This window comes from Onychostruthus taczanowskii, unplaced genomic scaffold (assembly GCF_017590055.1).
Source record: "Onychostruthus taczanowskii isolate IOZ18803 unplaced genomic scaffold, ASM1759005v1 scaffold39, whole genome shotgun sequence".
Classification (NCBI taxonomy): domain Eukaryota; kingdom Metazoa; phylum Chordata; class Aves; order Passeriformes; family Passeridae; genus Onychostruthus; species Onychostruthus taczanowskii.
The window spans coordinates 1,106,641-1,126,278 of NW_024501348.1; the positions used below are offsets into that span (position 1 = coordinate 1,106,641).

The window sequence follows — 19,638 nt, forward strand, 5'->3', positions numbered from 1 at the left end:
CCAGATTTTTTCTATCCATATGAGGGCAGTAGCATTTTTCACAAAGACATGAGGAAAATATTGTGTGTGCACATATTTGCATACACATATTCTAAGACTGAAATTAATTTTAAAAAATGTCCTCATTTTTGAAGGCGCTAAGCCAGCTCTGAATAGTAGCAAGAATGGAATATACAAAATAGAGTTCTCACCTCTCCATAAACTCATACTGTATGATAACTGTTATGTATAGAAATACACAATACTATGCATGTGAATTAGCTTTAGTTTTTTTCATACCAATGCAGTTTGTCAATATTTTTCAACTATCAAGAAGGTAATTTCACACAGCCATGGAAAATAAGATGGCAATGCTTACCTTCCAAACTTTTTACACCTGAAGAGCACAATATACTACCAGAATGCAACAAATACTTCATTCACCCTTCTGTAGTAATCAGTTGTAAACCATTCTCCTGCAAGGCTAATTATTTGTGTGCGCATCCCTCGCAAACTTCAGTTTTACTTTGTCAACATGTACTTCAGGACTCAAAAGACACTTGCAAGATCATGCAGTAGTAAACTCAGTAGCCTAATAAGATGTAATAAAATTAGGCCTGAAAACTTCAGGAGTATTGTCTGTTTAAAAAAATTGTGATAAGCCTGTTGTTTTCAGTCCAATAAATTCTACGCAAAAATAGTAATAGAAAAATAAAAATTGACTTTTAAAACTCATATTACGAAAAGACCCCACTATCACACATTCCTTTAAAAATTACAATTTTTGGGCATATATTTATTATTCATGAAAATATTGATAAGCAAAAAGGTCTTCTGTAAATATCACAGGGGATTAAAACCATTGCTTACTTAAAAGTAGCAGAATCCAGTCTGTAATTTTATTACGATGACCTATTACATTAAAAATAATGATTTCAGGTATATGTACATATCGAAATAAACATTTTTTATTTTTATGTAAGCAAATTCATCTCTGTCACAGCCATATAGGGTATTAAAAGTAAGTTATTTTTTATTTGTGTTCAATTCATATAAAGACACAATATCCATTCACAACAAATTCACCTATACAATATGAAATTCACATCAGGCTTTTCTGCCATGCCACTAATCTTGTAGATTCTCTTTACTGAATATTCCAACTAGGAAATCTTAGAAATACAGTCACTTTAGATATTTATAGAACATTTAATGCGCTGGTCAAAAGTAGAAGATAAAAAGAAACAAAACATTGACACAATCTTAATGAAGCAGAAAGATGAAGACAAGTACTTGTAGGACCAGGAGAGAGATTTTCATCTTATATTCAGTGGCAATTTATTTATAAATTCTTTATTTCATCTTTTATGTTTATGAGATTCAGAAAAAGAAGAGCCCTAAATCACAGTAAGTCTTTATCCATGTGCCCAGAGAGCTGAAAACACTCCTGAGAGATGTTTTCAACTGAATATAAGAACCATGTGTGGAATGTGTTAATTCAAACTATGCAGAGAATATACATATCAGATTTTGTAACAAAAATGTTTCCACTGAAGAACCTTCTGCTTCAACAGCCTCTTAAGAAACAAATCATTGGCACCTCAAAACAAATGCACGAGACAAATACGATGAACATCAGTGCAGAAACTATATTCACAATAATCTACAGCTTGCCACTAAAACAGTAACAGCATCAGCATGTTTGCCCACAAAATTCAGTACAAGATTATAGATCTGACAGACATGCACTACTATACAAGATTTAATACACATCTTATTTCAGAGTTGATGCACTAAGCTTCAGTTCTGAGACAGCTCACAGAACTAAAACAATTTACTTGATCGTAATTCACAGAAGCAGAAATGAACCTATGGATTTTCTTTTAAAAATATGTTCTCTTTTTACCACAAGGACTTGCTCCTTGACTAGAAGCTATTTACCCCCTGGTGATACTCAGTCTGTAGTATGTGATAGATTACTTCAGGTATGCCTGTATTTGCAGAGGCATAACATGGCACAATCTCTATTAAAACTTCCCATATCATTTTATGTACTATGAAATAACAAATCAAATGCATTTCACCAGTGTAAAAATACTAAAAACAGTCATTACAGTATTTTTTTTCCAGTTTGCCAAGTAGTAAAACTGGTGGGACACCCAAGTGAAATGTGATCTAGATATTCTTTAAATCTATTTCAAATCTCAAGACCATGACAAGTGTTTTTCCCTGCCTCTCAATTTTGGTTGCACACTGGAGCCCCCTTTTTTCTCTACTGTAATCTTAAAGCTTGGAGTAACCGCCTTCTTAAATACAATCACTTTTCTCCTCCCTTGCCCCTTTTAGCTGTGCCCTTGTAACCATTTTACTCCTTTGCATTTGTACAAATCCTTTCCCACAGACCTATTTTTACTCAAATTTCAAAAAAGTATCATGACTGTAGCAACAGTCCATAAGGAAAACTCTCCACTCCCTATGACAAGAAGCAGCACATTGATTTGCTTTAAGCACAGAGAAAGTTTTAGTCAGGCAGGTGGGGTAGTTCTAGTAGCTGCTATTCCATCAGCTTTCCTTAGGATCATCAAATTAAATTCTCAACTCTGAAATATTATGTGAGGTTGCATATTTATGTTTTAAATCACATCAAGCACATAAAAATACAGTAAGTGTTTAGGGGTGATGAATTTCTAGGCACTTAATTTTCATTCTTTTCTAGAAAAATTCCATAAATTCTTCTGAAGGTCCTATTAGACATCAGTGTGCCATGGCCCAACCACTTCATGACAATGGTTAAATGATACCTTTACAGCAACCCCAGAAGTCTTTCAGAGTAATGGAGATTCATTACCCTGTTACCATCAACTGCATTTAAAACTAGATCACCTCAGTTGTACAATACCATGCAACAGATTTCAAATGTTTCTATACACAGCAAAAAAGAAGTGACTTTCACAGTCAGAGAAAATAAACTGCCACTAGGAGAAAGTAAGGGCTGAAAGGTGAGTGCAAAGTTGCCAAGACCAGTAAAGTGCTCAGAAAACTACAGTGAGAAAAAACCAGTGGACGACAAAAGTTTAAGCAAAGGGAAAACAAAGATACTTGTCCTTTCAAAAGGTTTGATTTTGCAAGATTTTTTAATAATATATTCAAGACATTTAATTGTTCCCTCACATTTAAAATAAATAGAAGGACTCTGGGCTGTAAAAGCATAAACATATCACAAATTATAAAAAATTAGCTATGTCTAGCTATTTAAGGGATTTATAGTAAAATAATATCAAAAATAAGTACAATAAAAAAGGGAGTAGTTAACTTGGAAGAGGTAAAAGTCTAACAAGTGCTTTTTATGTGTCAGACACTATTTTTTGACTGTGGTCATACCTATGTCCATTTACCCACCTGAGTATAGCAAAAAAAAAAAAAAAAGAATTAGTAAACACTTCTTTCAGAGGCATTCCAGACTGCGCAGAAATGCAATAGGAAAATGCAAAAAAAAATAGGAAGAGAGATTAATAAGACTCCAGTAATTCTAGAGGCACATTTCAACATGCCAGGTTATATATCTGCATTCAATTTATGCATTTTTTCAAGCAGCTGAGGGCATTAGATGACACCTCATCACTTGAACAAGCACAAAGAAATGACAAAAAAAAAGATCTGTAAAAAAGTAAGAGATATATAAACAAACTTTTTCATACCAGAAAGAAATTTATAGTGGTAACTAGTTTACATTTATTTGGAATGAAAAAGTTTTCTGGAAAAAATGTATTAATTTGGTTTCTTTTCTAATAGAAGTCCTCACCTTACCACTTAACAAACAGATTACAGTGAGATCTGAGTAAAGAGTGTAATTTTCATGAGTGCTGCTGACATCAATGGAATTCTAGCTGTTAGTAGTGGTCACAACAGTCTGAGCATATGAACTAAAACACAGGGTCAGAACCGTATGTGCTGATTAAAAAAACAAAATAAACAACTAAGAAAGAATCCACTTGGCTAGGATTAAACCTTTGCTGCAAATGAACAAAAGCGCTGCAATTTCTACTATTACAAAGTTCACAACTTTGTTATGAAATTCTATGAAAATCCCAAAAAAATGTATTGCTGACGAGTTATGTCTGTGTGATTGAACCTTTCAAACCTCATAAAAAATGCCAGTTAATAATCACAACCTTTAACAGATGAGACTCTTAGGACTGAAAATACTCATTTCCAGCCACACCACAGTCTTACAGGTAGCACTGGCAGGGTGCTTATCTGAATAACAGCAAGATTTTAGTATTTACAATTCTCAATCCTGGAACAACTATATGGACTAGGGGAAAAAGTGAAATCTCTGATTTCAAATTAAATAAATGGGTAGTTGCTCTCATTACCAAACTAGGTCGCTCCTAAATCAAAAACAAAAAAAGTGTTTCATACAATTAAGTTATTGTAGGATGAGTAAGATATTGGGTTTAGAAACTAGACATTTAAAAAAACACATGGGGTCTGTGTATGCAGTCAATTAGCAGAAAATAAACAACAATGGAAATTTTAATAACTTTTTTGCAGTTATAGGGTGTTCTTTCCCCTCAAAAAATATTTTCAACTCTAACTCAAACTTTTTTTTAATTCAAAGTAAGAGAAAAAAAAAAAATTCCTGGTCAGTATCCAGTAATCTGCAAAAGCCTACACCATGTACCAAACAGAAAAAAATGTAAGTAAACTAGAAATCTTTCAGCAGTTCTTTGGAACTTTCAAATACTTTTTTTTTTCAAACAAAACCCAGTGGTGTTGCATCACACATAGCTCTTCAGTGCTTCTACCACAAGCTAGTAATATGTCAAGAACTCCATATGCAAAGCATCAAAAAGCGTAAATGTAGATTATTCCACACACTATAGACATGCATCCTGTAAGAAGCTATAAGGATTTAGATTACAGCATCAATTCGGTTAGAAACACAACTACGGGAATAAAGGAAGGAAGAAACTGTGCCAGAGTTTTGTTATACTTTGGTCATGTAGCGTTATCCCATGCAGATGTTCTGAAAAATCAGCATGCAAGTTATAAAGTTTAAAAAAAAACACAAATGAACAACAAACAGCTTTCCCTGAATATTTCTGAACTAAAATATCCAGTAAGACAGAATTGCTAATATTCTCCTAATCTTTTTACTTTTCAAAATTAAAATTCAGTAGTAGTGCATATACATTCAAAAGATACAATAAAGACATTTAATAACAGATTCTTCAGCTCTCAATTTCTTTCTCAATACAGTCAATGCATTAGGAAACTGCAGCTGGGACAACTCACATAAGCCACTGTTCTTGTTCCTTTCTGTACTTCTCAGACCACTTCTGAGTAAGCTCAAGGTAAACATTTGGTTTATGGGGTTTATAATCAAGGTAAACCATCTGTCCAGTCCGTTTAGGGACAGCTTTTTCAATCTGAGTTCCCTCATGCCATTCATTAAAAGATGTAATGGAAATGATTTCTGGTCGCACCAGAAGGGCAGCACTGAAGGCAGTCTCATAGTACTTCCCATTGACACGGTTCCGGGTGTTGTGGTTGTTCCACGGTCGGATGCTGGTATCAATATAACCTGGCCCCACACTTGGAATAAACATTAAGTTGTTACTATCACAAAAGGCTTTTAAACTCGCCCAGTTGTGATGAGATGAGCCGTAGGAGAAGCCATTGGTGGCAAAGTACGTATACATTCCATCAAAACCACTTCTGTGAATGTCATGCTTATGTCTTTCTTCTACAAGAAGTGCAATGAATAATGCATCATAGGGAGTATTTCGAATACTCTGGGATCCAGACACAGTTAACAGATTTGCCCATATTTCAGGAATTGTTACGTAAGAGTCATAAACATAAAACATGGGAAGAAGTCTCCCTGTGCTGGTCTTATGTCTGTAAAAGGCTGGATGGCTTCCATATCTATAAAGCAAACAAGTATCATTAAGACAAAATTTACCATTTGGAAAATACTGTTGTACAATCTGAGCTGAAGACTTTTCCAAAAAATTAATTTAAAAAGACAAGACACGGACTTTGAAACACAGCACATCATATCCACCTTCAGTCCAGTGTTTGTTGAAGTATCAAACAATGACTCTTCAAAAAACCTTTAAACTACTACAAATTAGTAACTGTCCTGGGTTTGGCAGGGACAGAGTTAATGTTCTTAGCAGCTGGTCCAGTGCTGTGGTTTCTTTTTTCATTTAGCATGATAATAAAACTGATAACACACTGATGTTTTTTCTGCTGCTAAGTAGTGCCTACCCTAAATCAAGGACTTCCCAGCATCTTCTGCTCTGCCAGCAAGGACCTGCACAAAAATCTGGGAGGAAGGAAGGCCAGGACAGCTGACCTGAGCTGGCCAAAGAGATATGCCACACTTCAGAATGTCATGCCCATATATAAACTGAGGAAGTACCTGGAAGGGGACTGAATGTTGCCCAGGGCTGGGTCAGGCACTGTTCTGCAGGTGATGAGCAATTCGTGTTGGGTTCTGTTACTCTCTCTCCTTCTTCTTTCCATTGTCATTCTTAATAATACTACTGGCATACTATTTTGTTTCAATCATAAAATTGCTCTTATCTCAACCCACAAAGTTTTATCTTTTCCTTCTGATTCACTTCCCAATGCTAGGGGATGAGAGGGGAAGTAAGGGGCAGCCGGAGGTACTGAGTTGCTGGCTGGGGTTATCAGCTTCCTCTGAAGAGCAACTCTCTAATTCAGTATGAAATAAAGACAGTCTAAGTAGCACTGATAATAAAACACCCACTGCTGGGGAATGAGAGGGGAAGTATGGGGCAGCCAGAGGTACCGAGTTGCTGGCTGGGGTTAAACTGTGACAGTAACTTAGTGTCAAACTGAGCTACAGTTACCAGCTCCCTCTGAAGAGCAACTCCCTAGTTCAGTATGAAATAAAGACAGTCTAAGTAGCACTGATAACAAAACACCAAGTAGATGTATGGAATTTGTCAAGATGAATTAAAATCATTAGAGGTCAACACCATAAAGCTCTATCTGCTAGTTTGTCATTATCAAAATGTACATTTTATTTAATTTATAGAACATGTTGCTAATCAGAAGTATCTAAAGTATGACCTATGATATTAAAGGATGCTGAAAGCAATTTAAATTTGACAATCTATGTAAAATTCACACTTCAGTATTTAAAATATGACTGATTTTTGCAGCACTGAAATATAAATGAAGTTCTTTTCAGTTCTCTTCAGTCTCAGAAGACATTATTTTATATTTTTACAAGCTTTAGCTCATATACAGAAGTCCCCTAAACCAGCAGTAAGAAACCCCGAGGACAACATTCTGAAAAAACTCACTTGTCAATGATGTACTTGACATTGTGGTACATGCTGCGATCATCTCTGTCTTTGTAAGGTTCGATATGAAAAGTGACCTGAAAGATGAAAACATAACAGCAACACAAACATAAAGCACTACTGAATACATGGGCACTGGGTATTAGATGAAGCAAATACCAGTCAAAAATATAATTCTTTACAGAACAAACATTTCATCAGTCTATACTGAGAATAATCCAACCCTAGCACAGCTCCTGCACTACTGACATTAGAAGCTTCCGATTCCAGGAAGTTTGGTATTAAATACTTAGGTTTTTTACATTAAAACAGAACACTGCTTTTGTTTACCCTAGACTACAGCAAGTAGTAATCATACTTCAGAAAAATAAAAAAGCTACAAAACGTAACACTTAAAATAAAATATTACCTTTTTGAATGTCAAAGAATGGACAAACTAGTGAAACAAGGTAATCATGCTTCAGAAAAATTAAAAAGCTACAAAACCTAAAACTTAAAATATTACCTTTTTGAATGTCAAAGAATGGACAAACTAGTGAAACAATTTAATATTTACTTTCTAATGAATGTATTAAAATCTGCTAAAGATAATGTTCCAAGGATAGTTTTCAGAGTCAAAATACGTTTTAAGATAAGCAAAATGAAAACTTTAATTTAGAATCTTATAGATTTATCAACAGCAACAAGCTCTTGGAACTAAATCTAATATAACGTACTGCTATTGCTCTGAATGTCAAGCTTGGAGCTTATGGAATTGATTAACCAGTACATGTGAATTCCAATGTAAAAATGAATTTGTTTTCAAAATAGACAATCATGGAAGAATACATTACATTAATCAAAGCAAAAAAACTTCTTCAGAAGCAATTTTAGAGCAGAATGCATTTAATAAAGTCTTTGACAACTCTGCAACAGTAGAAAATTTCCATTGCAGAACCAATTTCCCTCTCTATTAAGTAAAAACTATAGAAAAATAGCATTAGACTAAATCACTGACAGTAGAGGCTGAAAAGCACTATAATTTCATCTTTCATTTCCAACTATGAGAACCAGGCAAATCAAAAGGTCATATCTTCTCCCAGACTTCTATTTAGCAGACATAACAGAAACGTATTTTGTATATTGGCTTTGGTCTACTGAGACTCCTAACACTTATTACAATAACTTACTATTGCAAGAAAGCTTAAAAGCATTACAGTGAAGGCAGCATTTCCTGAAATATCTATACTGAATATCTGTATTTCAGTAATTCTTCCAAGTAGTAACAGCAGCTTCATTCATACTGCAGTCATTATCACACTACTACACACAACTGTACTTTCCTTGGTGGCTTATTTCATTTGGCCTTGACTCCTTTGAGACTTGAATGCTAACACATTCTTTTAGGTGAGAGCAACCTCTATTAGATGGTCTGAAAATTTTGGGAAAGGATAATACCTTTTTCTACCTTTTTATAAATTTATTAGTAGATAAGAGTGCAAACTATAATACAAATCACACAGTATTTTTAACAATTTCAAAATTACTTTTGTATGTGATTTAATCATCCTATTTTCCTCCTGCTTGCTAAGGAATTTACAGTTATCCCCCCAGTGACAGGACATTTCACTGAAAATCTGCAATTTGCTAAGCAACTAAAACCTGGGCAGATAAACAGGCTTTGTTTTCAGTACACAGTACAGAAGCACACTCCAGAGATTAAACATATGCAGCTACTTAAAAACTCAAAATTATTACTTGTGAGAGAATAAAATCAAATACACATTTTTACTATCATAAAAAGGAAATACAAATGTTATTCTAAAAATAAACAAAACCAAACCACAATTGAAGATTCTACTGATCAATTCATGTAATCTTTAACTGACTTGATATTTCACCTATTTCAAGAAGTCAGTAACTTAGCCCTTCTATCCTGTCATGCCCTGAAGTAACCCTGAAGTCTGAGCAACTCCCTCTGACCTTACAGTCCAAGGCAAGTGTTTCTGGTACATTCTGGAATAAAGACATTTATTCAAAACAGATATTCCAAATCTGTCTTTATTCCTCATAGATGCTCACTCCTGACCTCTATGATCAGGTGCTAGAAAGTTATGAAATAATGCAAGTGAAAATAAGTCTTACTCCTTTCTCAAAGGTTCTTAGTTTATAGTTCACTGTATTTCACAGTATTTTGGAATATGTAATCCTTCCCTCAACTCCCAAGACTCACTGGAAAACAACATAATGTCTTATTTTAAAAACTGTTTTCTGAAAAGAAATTAGAAAAGAATAAAAATCCACAACACTATATCTTAGATTCTGCTAAAGCAGATGACAATATTTATTCTGCTTATAAGGGAGTATTACTCAGGTACTACCAAAGTTCAGTGAAATTCAAAGGCTTCCATAACCAAAAAGAAGAACAGTATAACAGCAAAGTTTACTTTCCTAATTGGTTCTGTTACATACATCTAGAAATACTTTACCTTTAGGTTATATTTGTGTGCATGGTCCAAAACAACTGGAACCAAATCATCAGTTGGCTCTCCATTTTCATCTGCCATACCTGGTGGGTACCATGAAAGCACTATTACACCTGAAAACACAAAATTGGAGTTTTAAATCATGTTGTTTAACATATTACAGCTATACTGTAACATTGTCATGAGTTAAAATTATTGATGTGAAATCTACTTAAAATAAATCAGAATCTCAAATTACTTTTTAATCAGGTACAGAAATCTCAGTATTCTCAGAGTGGATTTTAACTCCTCTCTTTATAGGACTGTAAAACAAACAGTGGTTAGATCATTTGTCAAGGGAACAAATCTGTACTCAGTGTCCTAAGCCTAACATTTAAGAGCTGTTCCCTCCCATTTTTCAGCACAGCATTTCAATCTTCAGGCTAGAGAAAAGAGTGCTCCCCTCTAAGGCATTACAGCCACACCATGATACAGGCAGAGAGTATCAAGATACATGGGTTACAGAACAGTCAAAAGATGAGAGCTGTGCATGTGATGAAGGAGATTCTCATCTTATAGAACTTTATTCCCCATCTTATTTCTTCATTGTACCTCTGGCTCAAATACAAAACAACCATTTACTACTAGAAGCAGTGACTTCAATCCCACAATCTTCTTTCTTGCTGGTACAGTTACTATGGTGTAATCCATCCTTCCAAGCATGTGAAATTAGTTTTTAAATTTATTATCTTCAAAAATGCTTGAGTAACTCTCAATAATTTAAGGATGTTACCAGTGCTGTGGAGAAAAAAAGACAACAAATAACATGTCTTCATACTGTAAACTTTTCTGATGCTCTCCAAGAAAGCAAAAGAACACAGTCTTGAGAAAGGCAAAATCCCTTCCTTCTAAAATAAAATGCTGTCAAATAAACAGATTGGATCTTTTAGACGCACAGCTGGAAACAATATCAAAAAGAAGCTAAATCTGAAAGAAATACATGAAATATTGATGTAGGAATGTTTTCCTAGCAATACTATTTAGAACATAGAGAAGAATAAGTCAATGTGGTTCTTTTTAACTAGGTAATGATTTAAATAAATTAATAAATCCACTAAGCTAGGGAAGTATATATTCTAAATTCCACCTATTTTCCTAATATTATTACATTTCTGACCACCAATTTCCAACAAACAATTCCAAAATTAGGAAAAAGAAACCATAAGTTACAATGAATACATAATCACACAAAATCCAAACCAGAAGTTTGTGCTCACCACACACAGAAGGGAGTTTAACTGCCCTTAGGCATATTACCTCTTCATTTTATCAAAAAGAAAATCACAAATAACAGGTAATCACAAGAGACAGTCTGCTCAAGGAAAGCAAAATGCAATATTTTACTGTATCTTTTATTTCACACAAAAGGTAAGGACTAAATGCAAATGAGTAAAGGACAAGCAGAACAGTAACAAATCTGAATATCTTGAATACATCTGACAAGACCCTCTTTTACACCTTTAGGAAATACGTAAAAGTTCAGGAGACAGAATTGTTGATCAAGGAACCTAAATTCACATTTGCATTGGCCTTTTCCTGAGAAAGACTACTACACATTTTCTTTCCTGTGGTTAAAAAACAAAGTTATATCCACTTAATGAGTCAAAAAAAAAGAAAGGATGGACTTAACACTAAAAATAATGTCATAAATGTTTAAAACCAGAATAATAACTAAAACCAAAAGTGGACCATCACAAAAAAATGCTGGTGCAAAAAATAAATTTCCCTAAGGAATCTCATTAATAAAATTTACTGTATTAATCTGTAAAATATTAGGAAATTATTACATAAGAATTGTAAAATATAAGAAGAATACAGGGAAGCACTGCATGAGACTTCTGTTGCCCAGTCTCTTATATGCCTTCAATCATTAGATTGTATTTGCTGAAAGAACCACTTACATTCCTCTTTTTTCATAAGAGGCTTGATAAAGCCTCAAAAATGGCTAGAAAAAATGATTACGTGACTGTAAAATACAGTCATGGATGAGACAGTGGCTAAGAGAGAAAAAGGAGAAACTGTAAACAGTCAGCCTCACAGTACACAAAAAATGAGCAAAGTACAATTCTTTAAAAAAAAATAGTTGATGATTTAAAAAAAAAAAGTTGATGATTTATGTTAGTCAAATCTACATGGAAGATAACACATTCAATTGTACTTAAATCCTTAAGTCAGAATAACAGCAGGAAAAAAGTGACCCTTTATAAATGTCAGTTATGTTACAAAGACTGTCACAGAAGTCTGAACTACTCTTTCACATTGCTAGAGTTTTAAATGGAAAACTAACTGAAGTTACTAAAAAAATTGATTATGCAAAGCATTTTTCCTAGTAATTGGCATCTTTTTCACCAGCAGTACAACATTCATAAATATCTGTATTAAGAGGATGAGAAACATCACATATTCTAAAGCAGCAAGTGGCTCCCTTGCCTTCATCACAATATAATAAATTATTTTGTTCTAGATAAGACTAAAACAGTGCTTACTGGCAACTTGTGTCTGAGATTTCTCTGCAACAGACTTGTTACCCCTGTTGATGGAGCTATACTAGTGAAGAGGGTGAGGAATTTCCTACGTTTGTATTAACCCTTGTATAAAATAAAGGTTAAAACCCAAAAGATGACAACAACCAAGAAGTAAACACTACACAAGTAAACATCACTAATCAAAATATAACAATTACATTAAACCTTAATAATTAGGTGAATGAAGGAGATTCAATACAAGGTGATTAGCAGTGTCAATAATGCTATGAGCTTTGGTCATGTTGTTCCAACTACATTTACAGAAGCTGTTCAGAGTTTAGTATTAGCCTATAAGACTGCTTATTTTAAAGATTAACATAAAAAGGACCATAAAGCTCAACAACAAGGAACGACACCAAAAAAACACATTGAATAATTCTTATGTATACAGTTCACCTTATTTAGAAAATGCGAACATCAATTTGTATTGAAAGAAGATATTTTTGGACAGTAATGAATTAATACATAATTGTTATTGCACACACACAGCATTCAGAGAAAAAAAAAAAACACTCATATTTGAACAGGCTGCTCCTTAACCATGTTAGTATGATTTACTGAAACCTGTTCTTTAAACTGAAGTATTCGTCTCCAAAAATAAAATACACAGACAATATATTCCAGTCAAGGTTTCAGTTTTTTTCATTCACTACAACAAGTGTTTAGCAGTAAATCATGAAAAACATGTACCTACAGTATTACAAACACCATTCTTATGTTTCTCTGCTGTTATACTCATCAGACACAGCCCTGAATATGTAGGTTTCAGGTGGGGGTTCAAACTCAAGAGATATAAAGACATTTACTAGTTTCAGACATTTCCTGAATTACACAGAAAAACAGAAGGATAGCTCAGTTGCCCTCATTCACAGATGTAAGGCTGGATTAATGAACAACATGCTGAAACGTTAACATTCATTACCAGTTGAAGCTGTACGCATTTGCTTCATGTGGGCTTCTATGACAGTAGGGTCTTTGGAACTGTAAGATCCAAGTTCTGGATAAAAGTTGGCCCCAATGTCGTCAGGAGGATTATGCCTTCCCTTTGGATAATTGTTTGCAATTTTGGGATCCCAATGTGGCAATAATGGATGATTCCAGTGAATATATTTACCATCAAACTGTGGATTGCCATACCAAGTATAGTAGAATATGTGAAAGTTATAATTAGGAGAAGAAAGCTCCTCTTCCAGCTTTTTTACTGGAGACATAGATGCTTTCATAGTATTGACAGCCATACTATGCAAATTACTGACACGTGTTACAGGCTCTCCTTGAGCCCTATTTAGCAAGTTCTGTTTACTGTCTAAGAGCACTGTCCGCTGTTGAAGCTCCGGCAACAAACCAAGTCCAAATGGATCCCCAAAGCCAGCTCTGTCAGGTCTCAGAGTCTTCAAAGCCATCATTATGGAGCAAATAAACAAAATAAAAAGCAACAAAATGATGCATGTTCTTCTGCGAAATCTTGCCATGATGTCATAGTTCAGAATCCCAACAGAAGGATTTTGGCCGGAACTGATCAAAAGACAAAGATTTTCAAGTCAGATTTCTTATTACGTAGTATTCAGCAGTATGAAATGCTTCATAAAATCTCTACATAATAGAAATAACAAGAGACAAATGTGATGCATACACTGACCTCAGAACTAACAGACTTTGTGGAGGGTGGGGTACACAAACAAAATCCCATTTCTTTCTTTGAGGACATGTGTCACAATCTGAGGTTCTACCACCAAGGACTCATGTATTTCATAAAGTATTTTACTTTTGTACTTAATTTTTATCCTAACCCAGATAAATTCCATTAAATGGGAATTCTGGTTACATTATATCAGAATGTTTTGTAAGTGCTATTCAGGTAGCAATAATAAAGAAAATAGAAGAAAAAAGCAGAAGCAATGAAAGGAGAATAACATAGCAGAACAAGATTAAAAAACAAAATGGGGTATGAGAGAACTACAGCTCATATTCAGAATGCAGGTTTCATTTCCTAACCTATTTACTAGCTTGAAACCAAGCACTTTGTGTTCTATTAACCAATATATTAACAAAATACTCTGGCAAACTAAATTTGAAACCACGATGCTTTACAACTTCACAGATCTAAAATTTTAATTTTTTTTTTTCTGAATCATGTAAACAAAAACCAGCATAGCATTAAGGATGCAGCTCAAGCAGAAAGCCTGAAAGTTAGCTGCTGGCAGCCAGCTAGTACAGTGTCACAGCTGCCTGACACTTCATGTAGTGTTCCAGGGCTAAATACAAAACAAGACCAATGGTACACAGCAAGATTTGAACCGTGAAACTAGGGGGAAGAAAATCAGTATAATGGAAGGCCTGATTATTTTATTTATAACTCAAATTCCTGTACAACATTATCACAAGAGAACCAGAGAAAAGGATTAACAAAATTTAGGTTACCACAGAATTATGTGGAATAAGATTATGCATAAAACTGACAACACTAAACTGGAAAATCTAAGAATAAATTTCTGATTCAAGGGTCATTAGACTTAGTATAGTTGTGATATGTATTTCTGTCACTGACCTCCAAATTTTAGAATCTTATTTTAATTTACTGAGATATACACAGGTAGTTTTAATAGACTTGTAAATTATTTGACCTTAAGTTTCCTACCAATGTAACAGTGCATTAACACAGAGCTCAGTTGTCACAATATGCTGCTATGATAATTTTAGATAAGCAATTTTAAAATATGTTTTTTAACAATACAGCCTGAATTGGATTAGCACTATTACACTTCCATTTCCAATATTAATCCATTCATCCTACTGTCTGTTACAACTTCTGGGAATTCATTTGGTTTTCACAGTAAGGTCACTCATTTACCTTAAGAGCAAAACCCAGTTAACATTTCAAAAATAAACAACAAAATCCCAATGCACATCTACCTTGTCAGAGAGTGAACTCAGCTGAATGAGAATCACAGCACTAAAGCCAACAAAGAACAGATGGAACAAGGCAAGACTATGAAAATGATGTTGTTCATTTTGCCCAACTGGATTCTGAAACCATATATTTGGCTACTGTCAGGAAAAATGATTTCACAGCATACATGCTTACAGGATTTCACATTGCTTTATGTGAAATTACAGGTGCTTTTTCTACAGCTAACAAACCACCCCCATGATTTTACAATTCTGTCGGAGATTGTTTGCAGTACAGAACATCTTACTTTAATAAGAAATTAACTTTAAATGCACTCAAACTGCTCCTGCTATTTTTCATTACCTTTGCAGTCTTTTTCCTAGTATATTATGCTACCTCTACCTGGTAATTTAACTCAATTTTCAGACAAGATAAACTGAAGTTTTCTGAAGGCTTAGTATGTTTTTAAAGGAAACAATATTATTCATCTGACTAATGTATTAATATATTCCATTTAATTTAAATTAAATGCCACTGATCTTCATTAAACAACACACAGGACTGCCAGAGATAAACTATGTCTGCAATTATTATTTTATCTCTTCTGTGAAAAAGAATCATGACTGCAATGTCACAAGGTTTGTCATCTGGGTTTTCCTATTCCATATAAAAGAAGCTGTTCCTTTTCATTCCTGGTTGACATATCAGCTACTCAATGCCTCCTATTTAGATTGACTTCACTATCATTAAGTTATTCGCCTGAAGCGTCAGGAATTGATCTTGGTGCTCCATGTTATTATTTCAACACGTATTTTTTTATATGGAATATTTACCATTGAAGTATACTAAAAAATAAGCAGCATGCCCACTAGCATTTGACAAGCAGTGAGACAGACCTTGGTCTACCATACCATATTATGACCTTCTGCTATGCTTATACAGAGGCTCAGCATCAAAGTGCAGAATTTGCAGAACAAGTAAGTGATATCTACGGTAAAGGCTTGTGTTTTGGGGAGACATCAGTCTCAATGATGACAACACAATCCAGACCTGGCATAGACACCTATACTGTACAAGCTGCATCAAAGGGCTACAGGTTGGCAGTGCTTCATGTGTCATTTAATCTTGCTCAGATCTACTTTTCAGAGACAGTGACAGATAAACTACCCTCATCAATGCTAGTGCCGCAGCAGAACGGCAATACTGGGGAAACAGACTGAGCAAACATGCCCGTGAAACAGCTACATGAAGTTATGTCTATCCTTGGAAGTGAAAAAACCTTAAAAATGCATTTCTGATTCAACAGTCATTAGACAAAGCATAGCTGTGATTTTGCATTTCTTGTGGACATTCAAATTTTAGAGTCTCACTGCAATTTACTGAGGTACATGTCACTCCTATAGACTTAAAAGTATTTTGCCTTGGACTTTTGGATGCACTTGGACCTAACGGCAATTGACTTTCTCAGTTGCAAAAAGGCCGAATAACTTCAGCTTTATGAAGGTTAAGATCTTACATGCAGTTACCCTGACTCAGGAGCTTTTGGATTCAAACTCCATGTTTGTTGACACATATAGATGTACCAGACAAAAATGTAGGGCTCTTTCTCTTGACTACTCAATAAATTTTAAAAGAAAAAAACCATTGTAACAGGTCAGAGTTTCTTCTTTAATGAATACAGATAGTTGTTACCTTCATAACATGAGAAAAATATGATGCTTTACTGGGAAAAGTTAAAATCTGTATTTCCTCAACATCCAGGTCTCTTCTCCAACGCAAAACACCTGATACAGTTGTTTTCCTTTTAAGTGACTATACAGAATTAAAGCACAAAATACATGTAAGTCTAACCCATTATGATTATCTCTGTTCCAAATTAATTTGGGTTTTTTGGTAATAAATAGCATGACATTCATCACAGTAGGCAAAATTTCCAGCTGTTCTTCTTAAAATAACTCCTTCATGAAGAAAGAAAAGAAAAGAGTCTATGAAAAAATCTCAAGTATCTCCCTAACTGTTCCACACAATCAATTTAATGTCTCAAGCTCTTACCTGACAGTGATTTTTTTCTCTCCACCACTACTGCTTTTTATACCCTAAAGTTACTGTGCAGGGAAACCTTCTGTTTGTCCCTTCCACTATACGAAGAAAAAAGCATACAGATGTACAGATGATGAGCTTTTCTTCCCCTGGCATGTTTCCACAATAAAGAATGTTTCTTTAGTCAGAGAAGAAAAAGCAATTTAAAAAAGTGGTTGAAAGGGATGATGGTGCTTAATTGCTCAAGATAATTTTGGTCAAGCAACTCAAGTTTCAGTGCCCTGCCCACTGGGTTGCTTTTTCAGTTTTACAAGTTCCAAAAGAGAAATACATTAGGCAAAGAAATTAGGTTCAGATAAAACAGATTTATCTAGTTTAGCAAGAATCAGCAAATACTATAATTTATTTGTTCTGATGTCACTTAACCATAACAAAAGGAAATGCAATATAGGGCAGAGGTCTGAAAATCTGATTTTATTAATCAAGTGTAAGGTCATCCAGAAGCCACTGAGGCTAGTAGCTCATGGATGGGATCAAAGCTTCTCAGCTAAGTTATCTAAACTTACTTTCTACTAAGTTTCCCAGCTCAAAGTGACAGATCAGCTCTAGATCTAGGCCTTAAAGCCCTGATTCTGGAGCTACAGTGTAGATATGCACCTAAAAACATGAATTCAGTTTCCAAGTGATTGACCAGGTGAGGACTGGTTAAAGTGTTAAAAGCACCACATTTACACAGCACAATTTGATCTGGAGATCACAAAGAGTAAAAAGCAATAGAAGCTGACTATATGCGTGGGAAACTTTGTGAGTATTTCTAGTATTAGAAAGAACCAGGGAAGTTCTCAAAAACTCTCTGTATATGAAAAGCCTTTTCTAAAGCCTTTTTCAAAAAATAGTTTGAAAATCATTACAGATGTAAAAAAACATTAGGTATGGCATGCAGACACTTCACAGCTGTGTTACATGCTAAAAAGGTATCTTTTTAAACATTTCCAATAATAGGAAATTTCTCTTTGGACTGCCCAATTTAGAAAAAGGTATTTACAATCTGACAACCAGAAAACAGAAACTGTGATTTGCATTTAAGAAAGACAGCAACAAAACACAATCCTTCTGGATTGTTTGCTGTAAAAGTAGTAAGAGAGGCCTCCAGCATTTACAGTATTTGCCTTCAACACGCCAGCCTTCCCTTGTTTCTAAAGGACATGGAAACACACAGCTAACTTTGGGCGGCTGCAGGCCACGAGAAGAAAGCGACCTTCAGCCCACCCTCACCGGGAGCTCCCGGGCACTTCAGAGCCAGGCTGCTGGACTAGAGGAAGGCAAGGGAGAGGAGCAGACCCAGCTGGCTGCGCTGCTCCCGTCCCCGAGCAAGCCGCCGAGCTCCGAGCGCTCACACTTCTGTCCCACTCCGCGGAACCAAGCGCCAGCCCCCGCCACCAGAGGAGCATCAGCCGCGGGCGGGACGCGCGGCGACGCTTCCACTGGAGGGAGGAGGGAAGGCACCGCCCGGGGACCGCCGCGGCCCCTCTGACAGCGGCTGCGGGCGGGGGTGGGCGCCGTGCCCTCCTCTCCCGGCCTCTCCCAGCCCGGAGGAGCCCTTCCCCAGTGCCCGGAGCCGGCCGGGGCTCGGGGCCGGAGCCCTTACTCACCCGCGGGAGGCAGGGCCGCTGCCGGCGGGCGGGCGCGCGCGCGGGGGCTGCCCCTGCGGGAGCCGCGCGGGCCGGGGCGGCGGCGGCTGCGCGTGCGCCTGCCGGGGCGCATGCGCGGGACGAGCGGCAGCGGCCGAGCCCCGTTATCGTGTAGGGAGAGCCTTTTCCGCTAGGAATCGGGGTCCTGCGGCTGCTGGAAGGACAGGGCCTCCGCTGGGCTTTCACGTTGTCACGTTGTGTTTGCTGTTTTTTTGTGTGGTTGGTTTTTTTTTTTTTTTTTTTTTTTTTTTTTTTTTTTTACTCGAAAGGCCTAAAAATCTTTCAGTTCTTTAAAAGCCTTTGCTGGATTGTTGGTTGCTTTTCAGCAGTGAAATGGTAGTCAGAGAATCAATTTAGGTTGAGGTCAACAACTCCGAGTAATGACCAAACACCTTCCTGTCAACTACACCCTGGCACTGAATGAATGCCACATCCAGTCTCCTCAAACACGTCCAGGGATAGTGGCTCCACTACCTCCCTGGACAGTCTGTTCCAATGTGTAACCACCCTTTCTGTGAAGAAATTCCTCCCAATGTCCAACCTGAATCACTCTTCATCTCATCCTGTCACTAGTTGCCTGGCAGAAGAAGCTGACCTCCCTACCTGGCTTCAACCTCCTTTCAGCCCTGAGCCTTCTCCAGGCTAAACAATCCCAGCTCCCTCCGC

The 19,638-nt window shown here is 36.1% G+C and overlaps 1 protein-coding gene across 1 annotated transcript; it reads right to left on the reverse strand.

Moving 5' to 3' along the window:
- Positions 1–985: 985 nt before the first annotated feature.
- Positions 986–18,994, reverse strand: MANEA (mannosidase endo-alpha). Its single transcript, XM_041412396.1, has 5 exons — positions 18,934–18,994; positions 13,274–13,866; positions 9,791–9,900; positions 7,323–7,399; positions 986–5,910 (listed from the first exon to the last, which is right to left on the reverse strand). The coding sequence occupies exons 2-5, from the start codon at positions 13,821–13,823 to the stop codon at positions 5,274–5,276; spliced, it is 1,374 nt and encodes a 457-aa protein (XP_041268330.1). The 5' UTR covers positions 13,824–13,866; positions 18,934–18,994; the 3' UTR covers positions 986–5,273.
- Between the last annotated feature and the right edge of the window lie 644 nt (positions 18,995–19,638).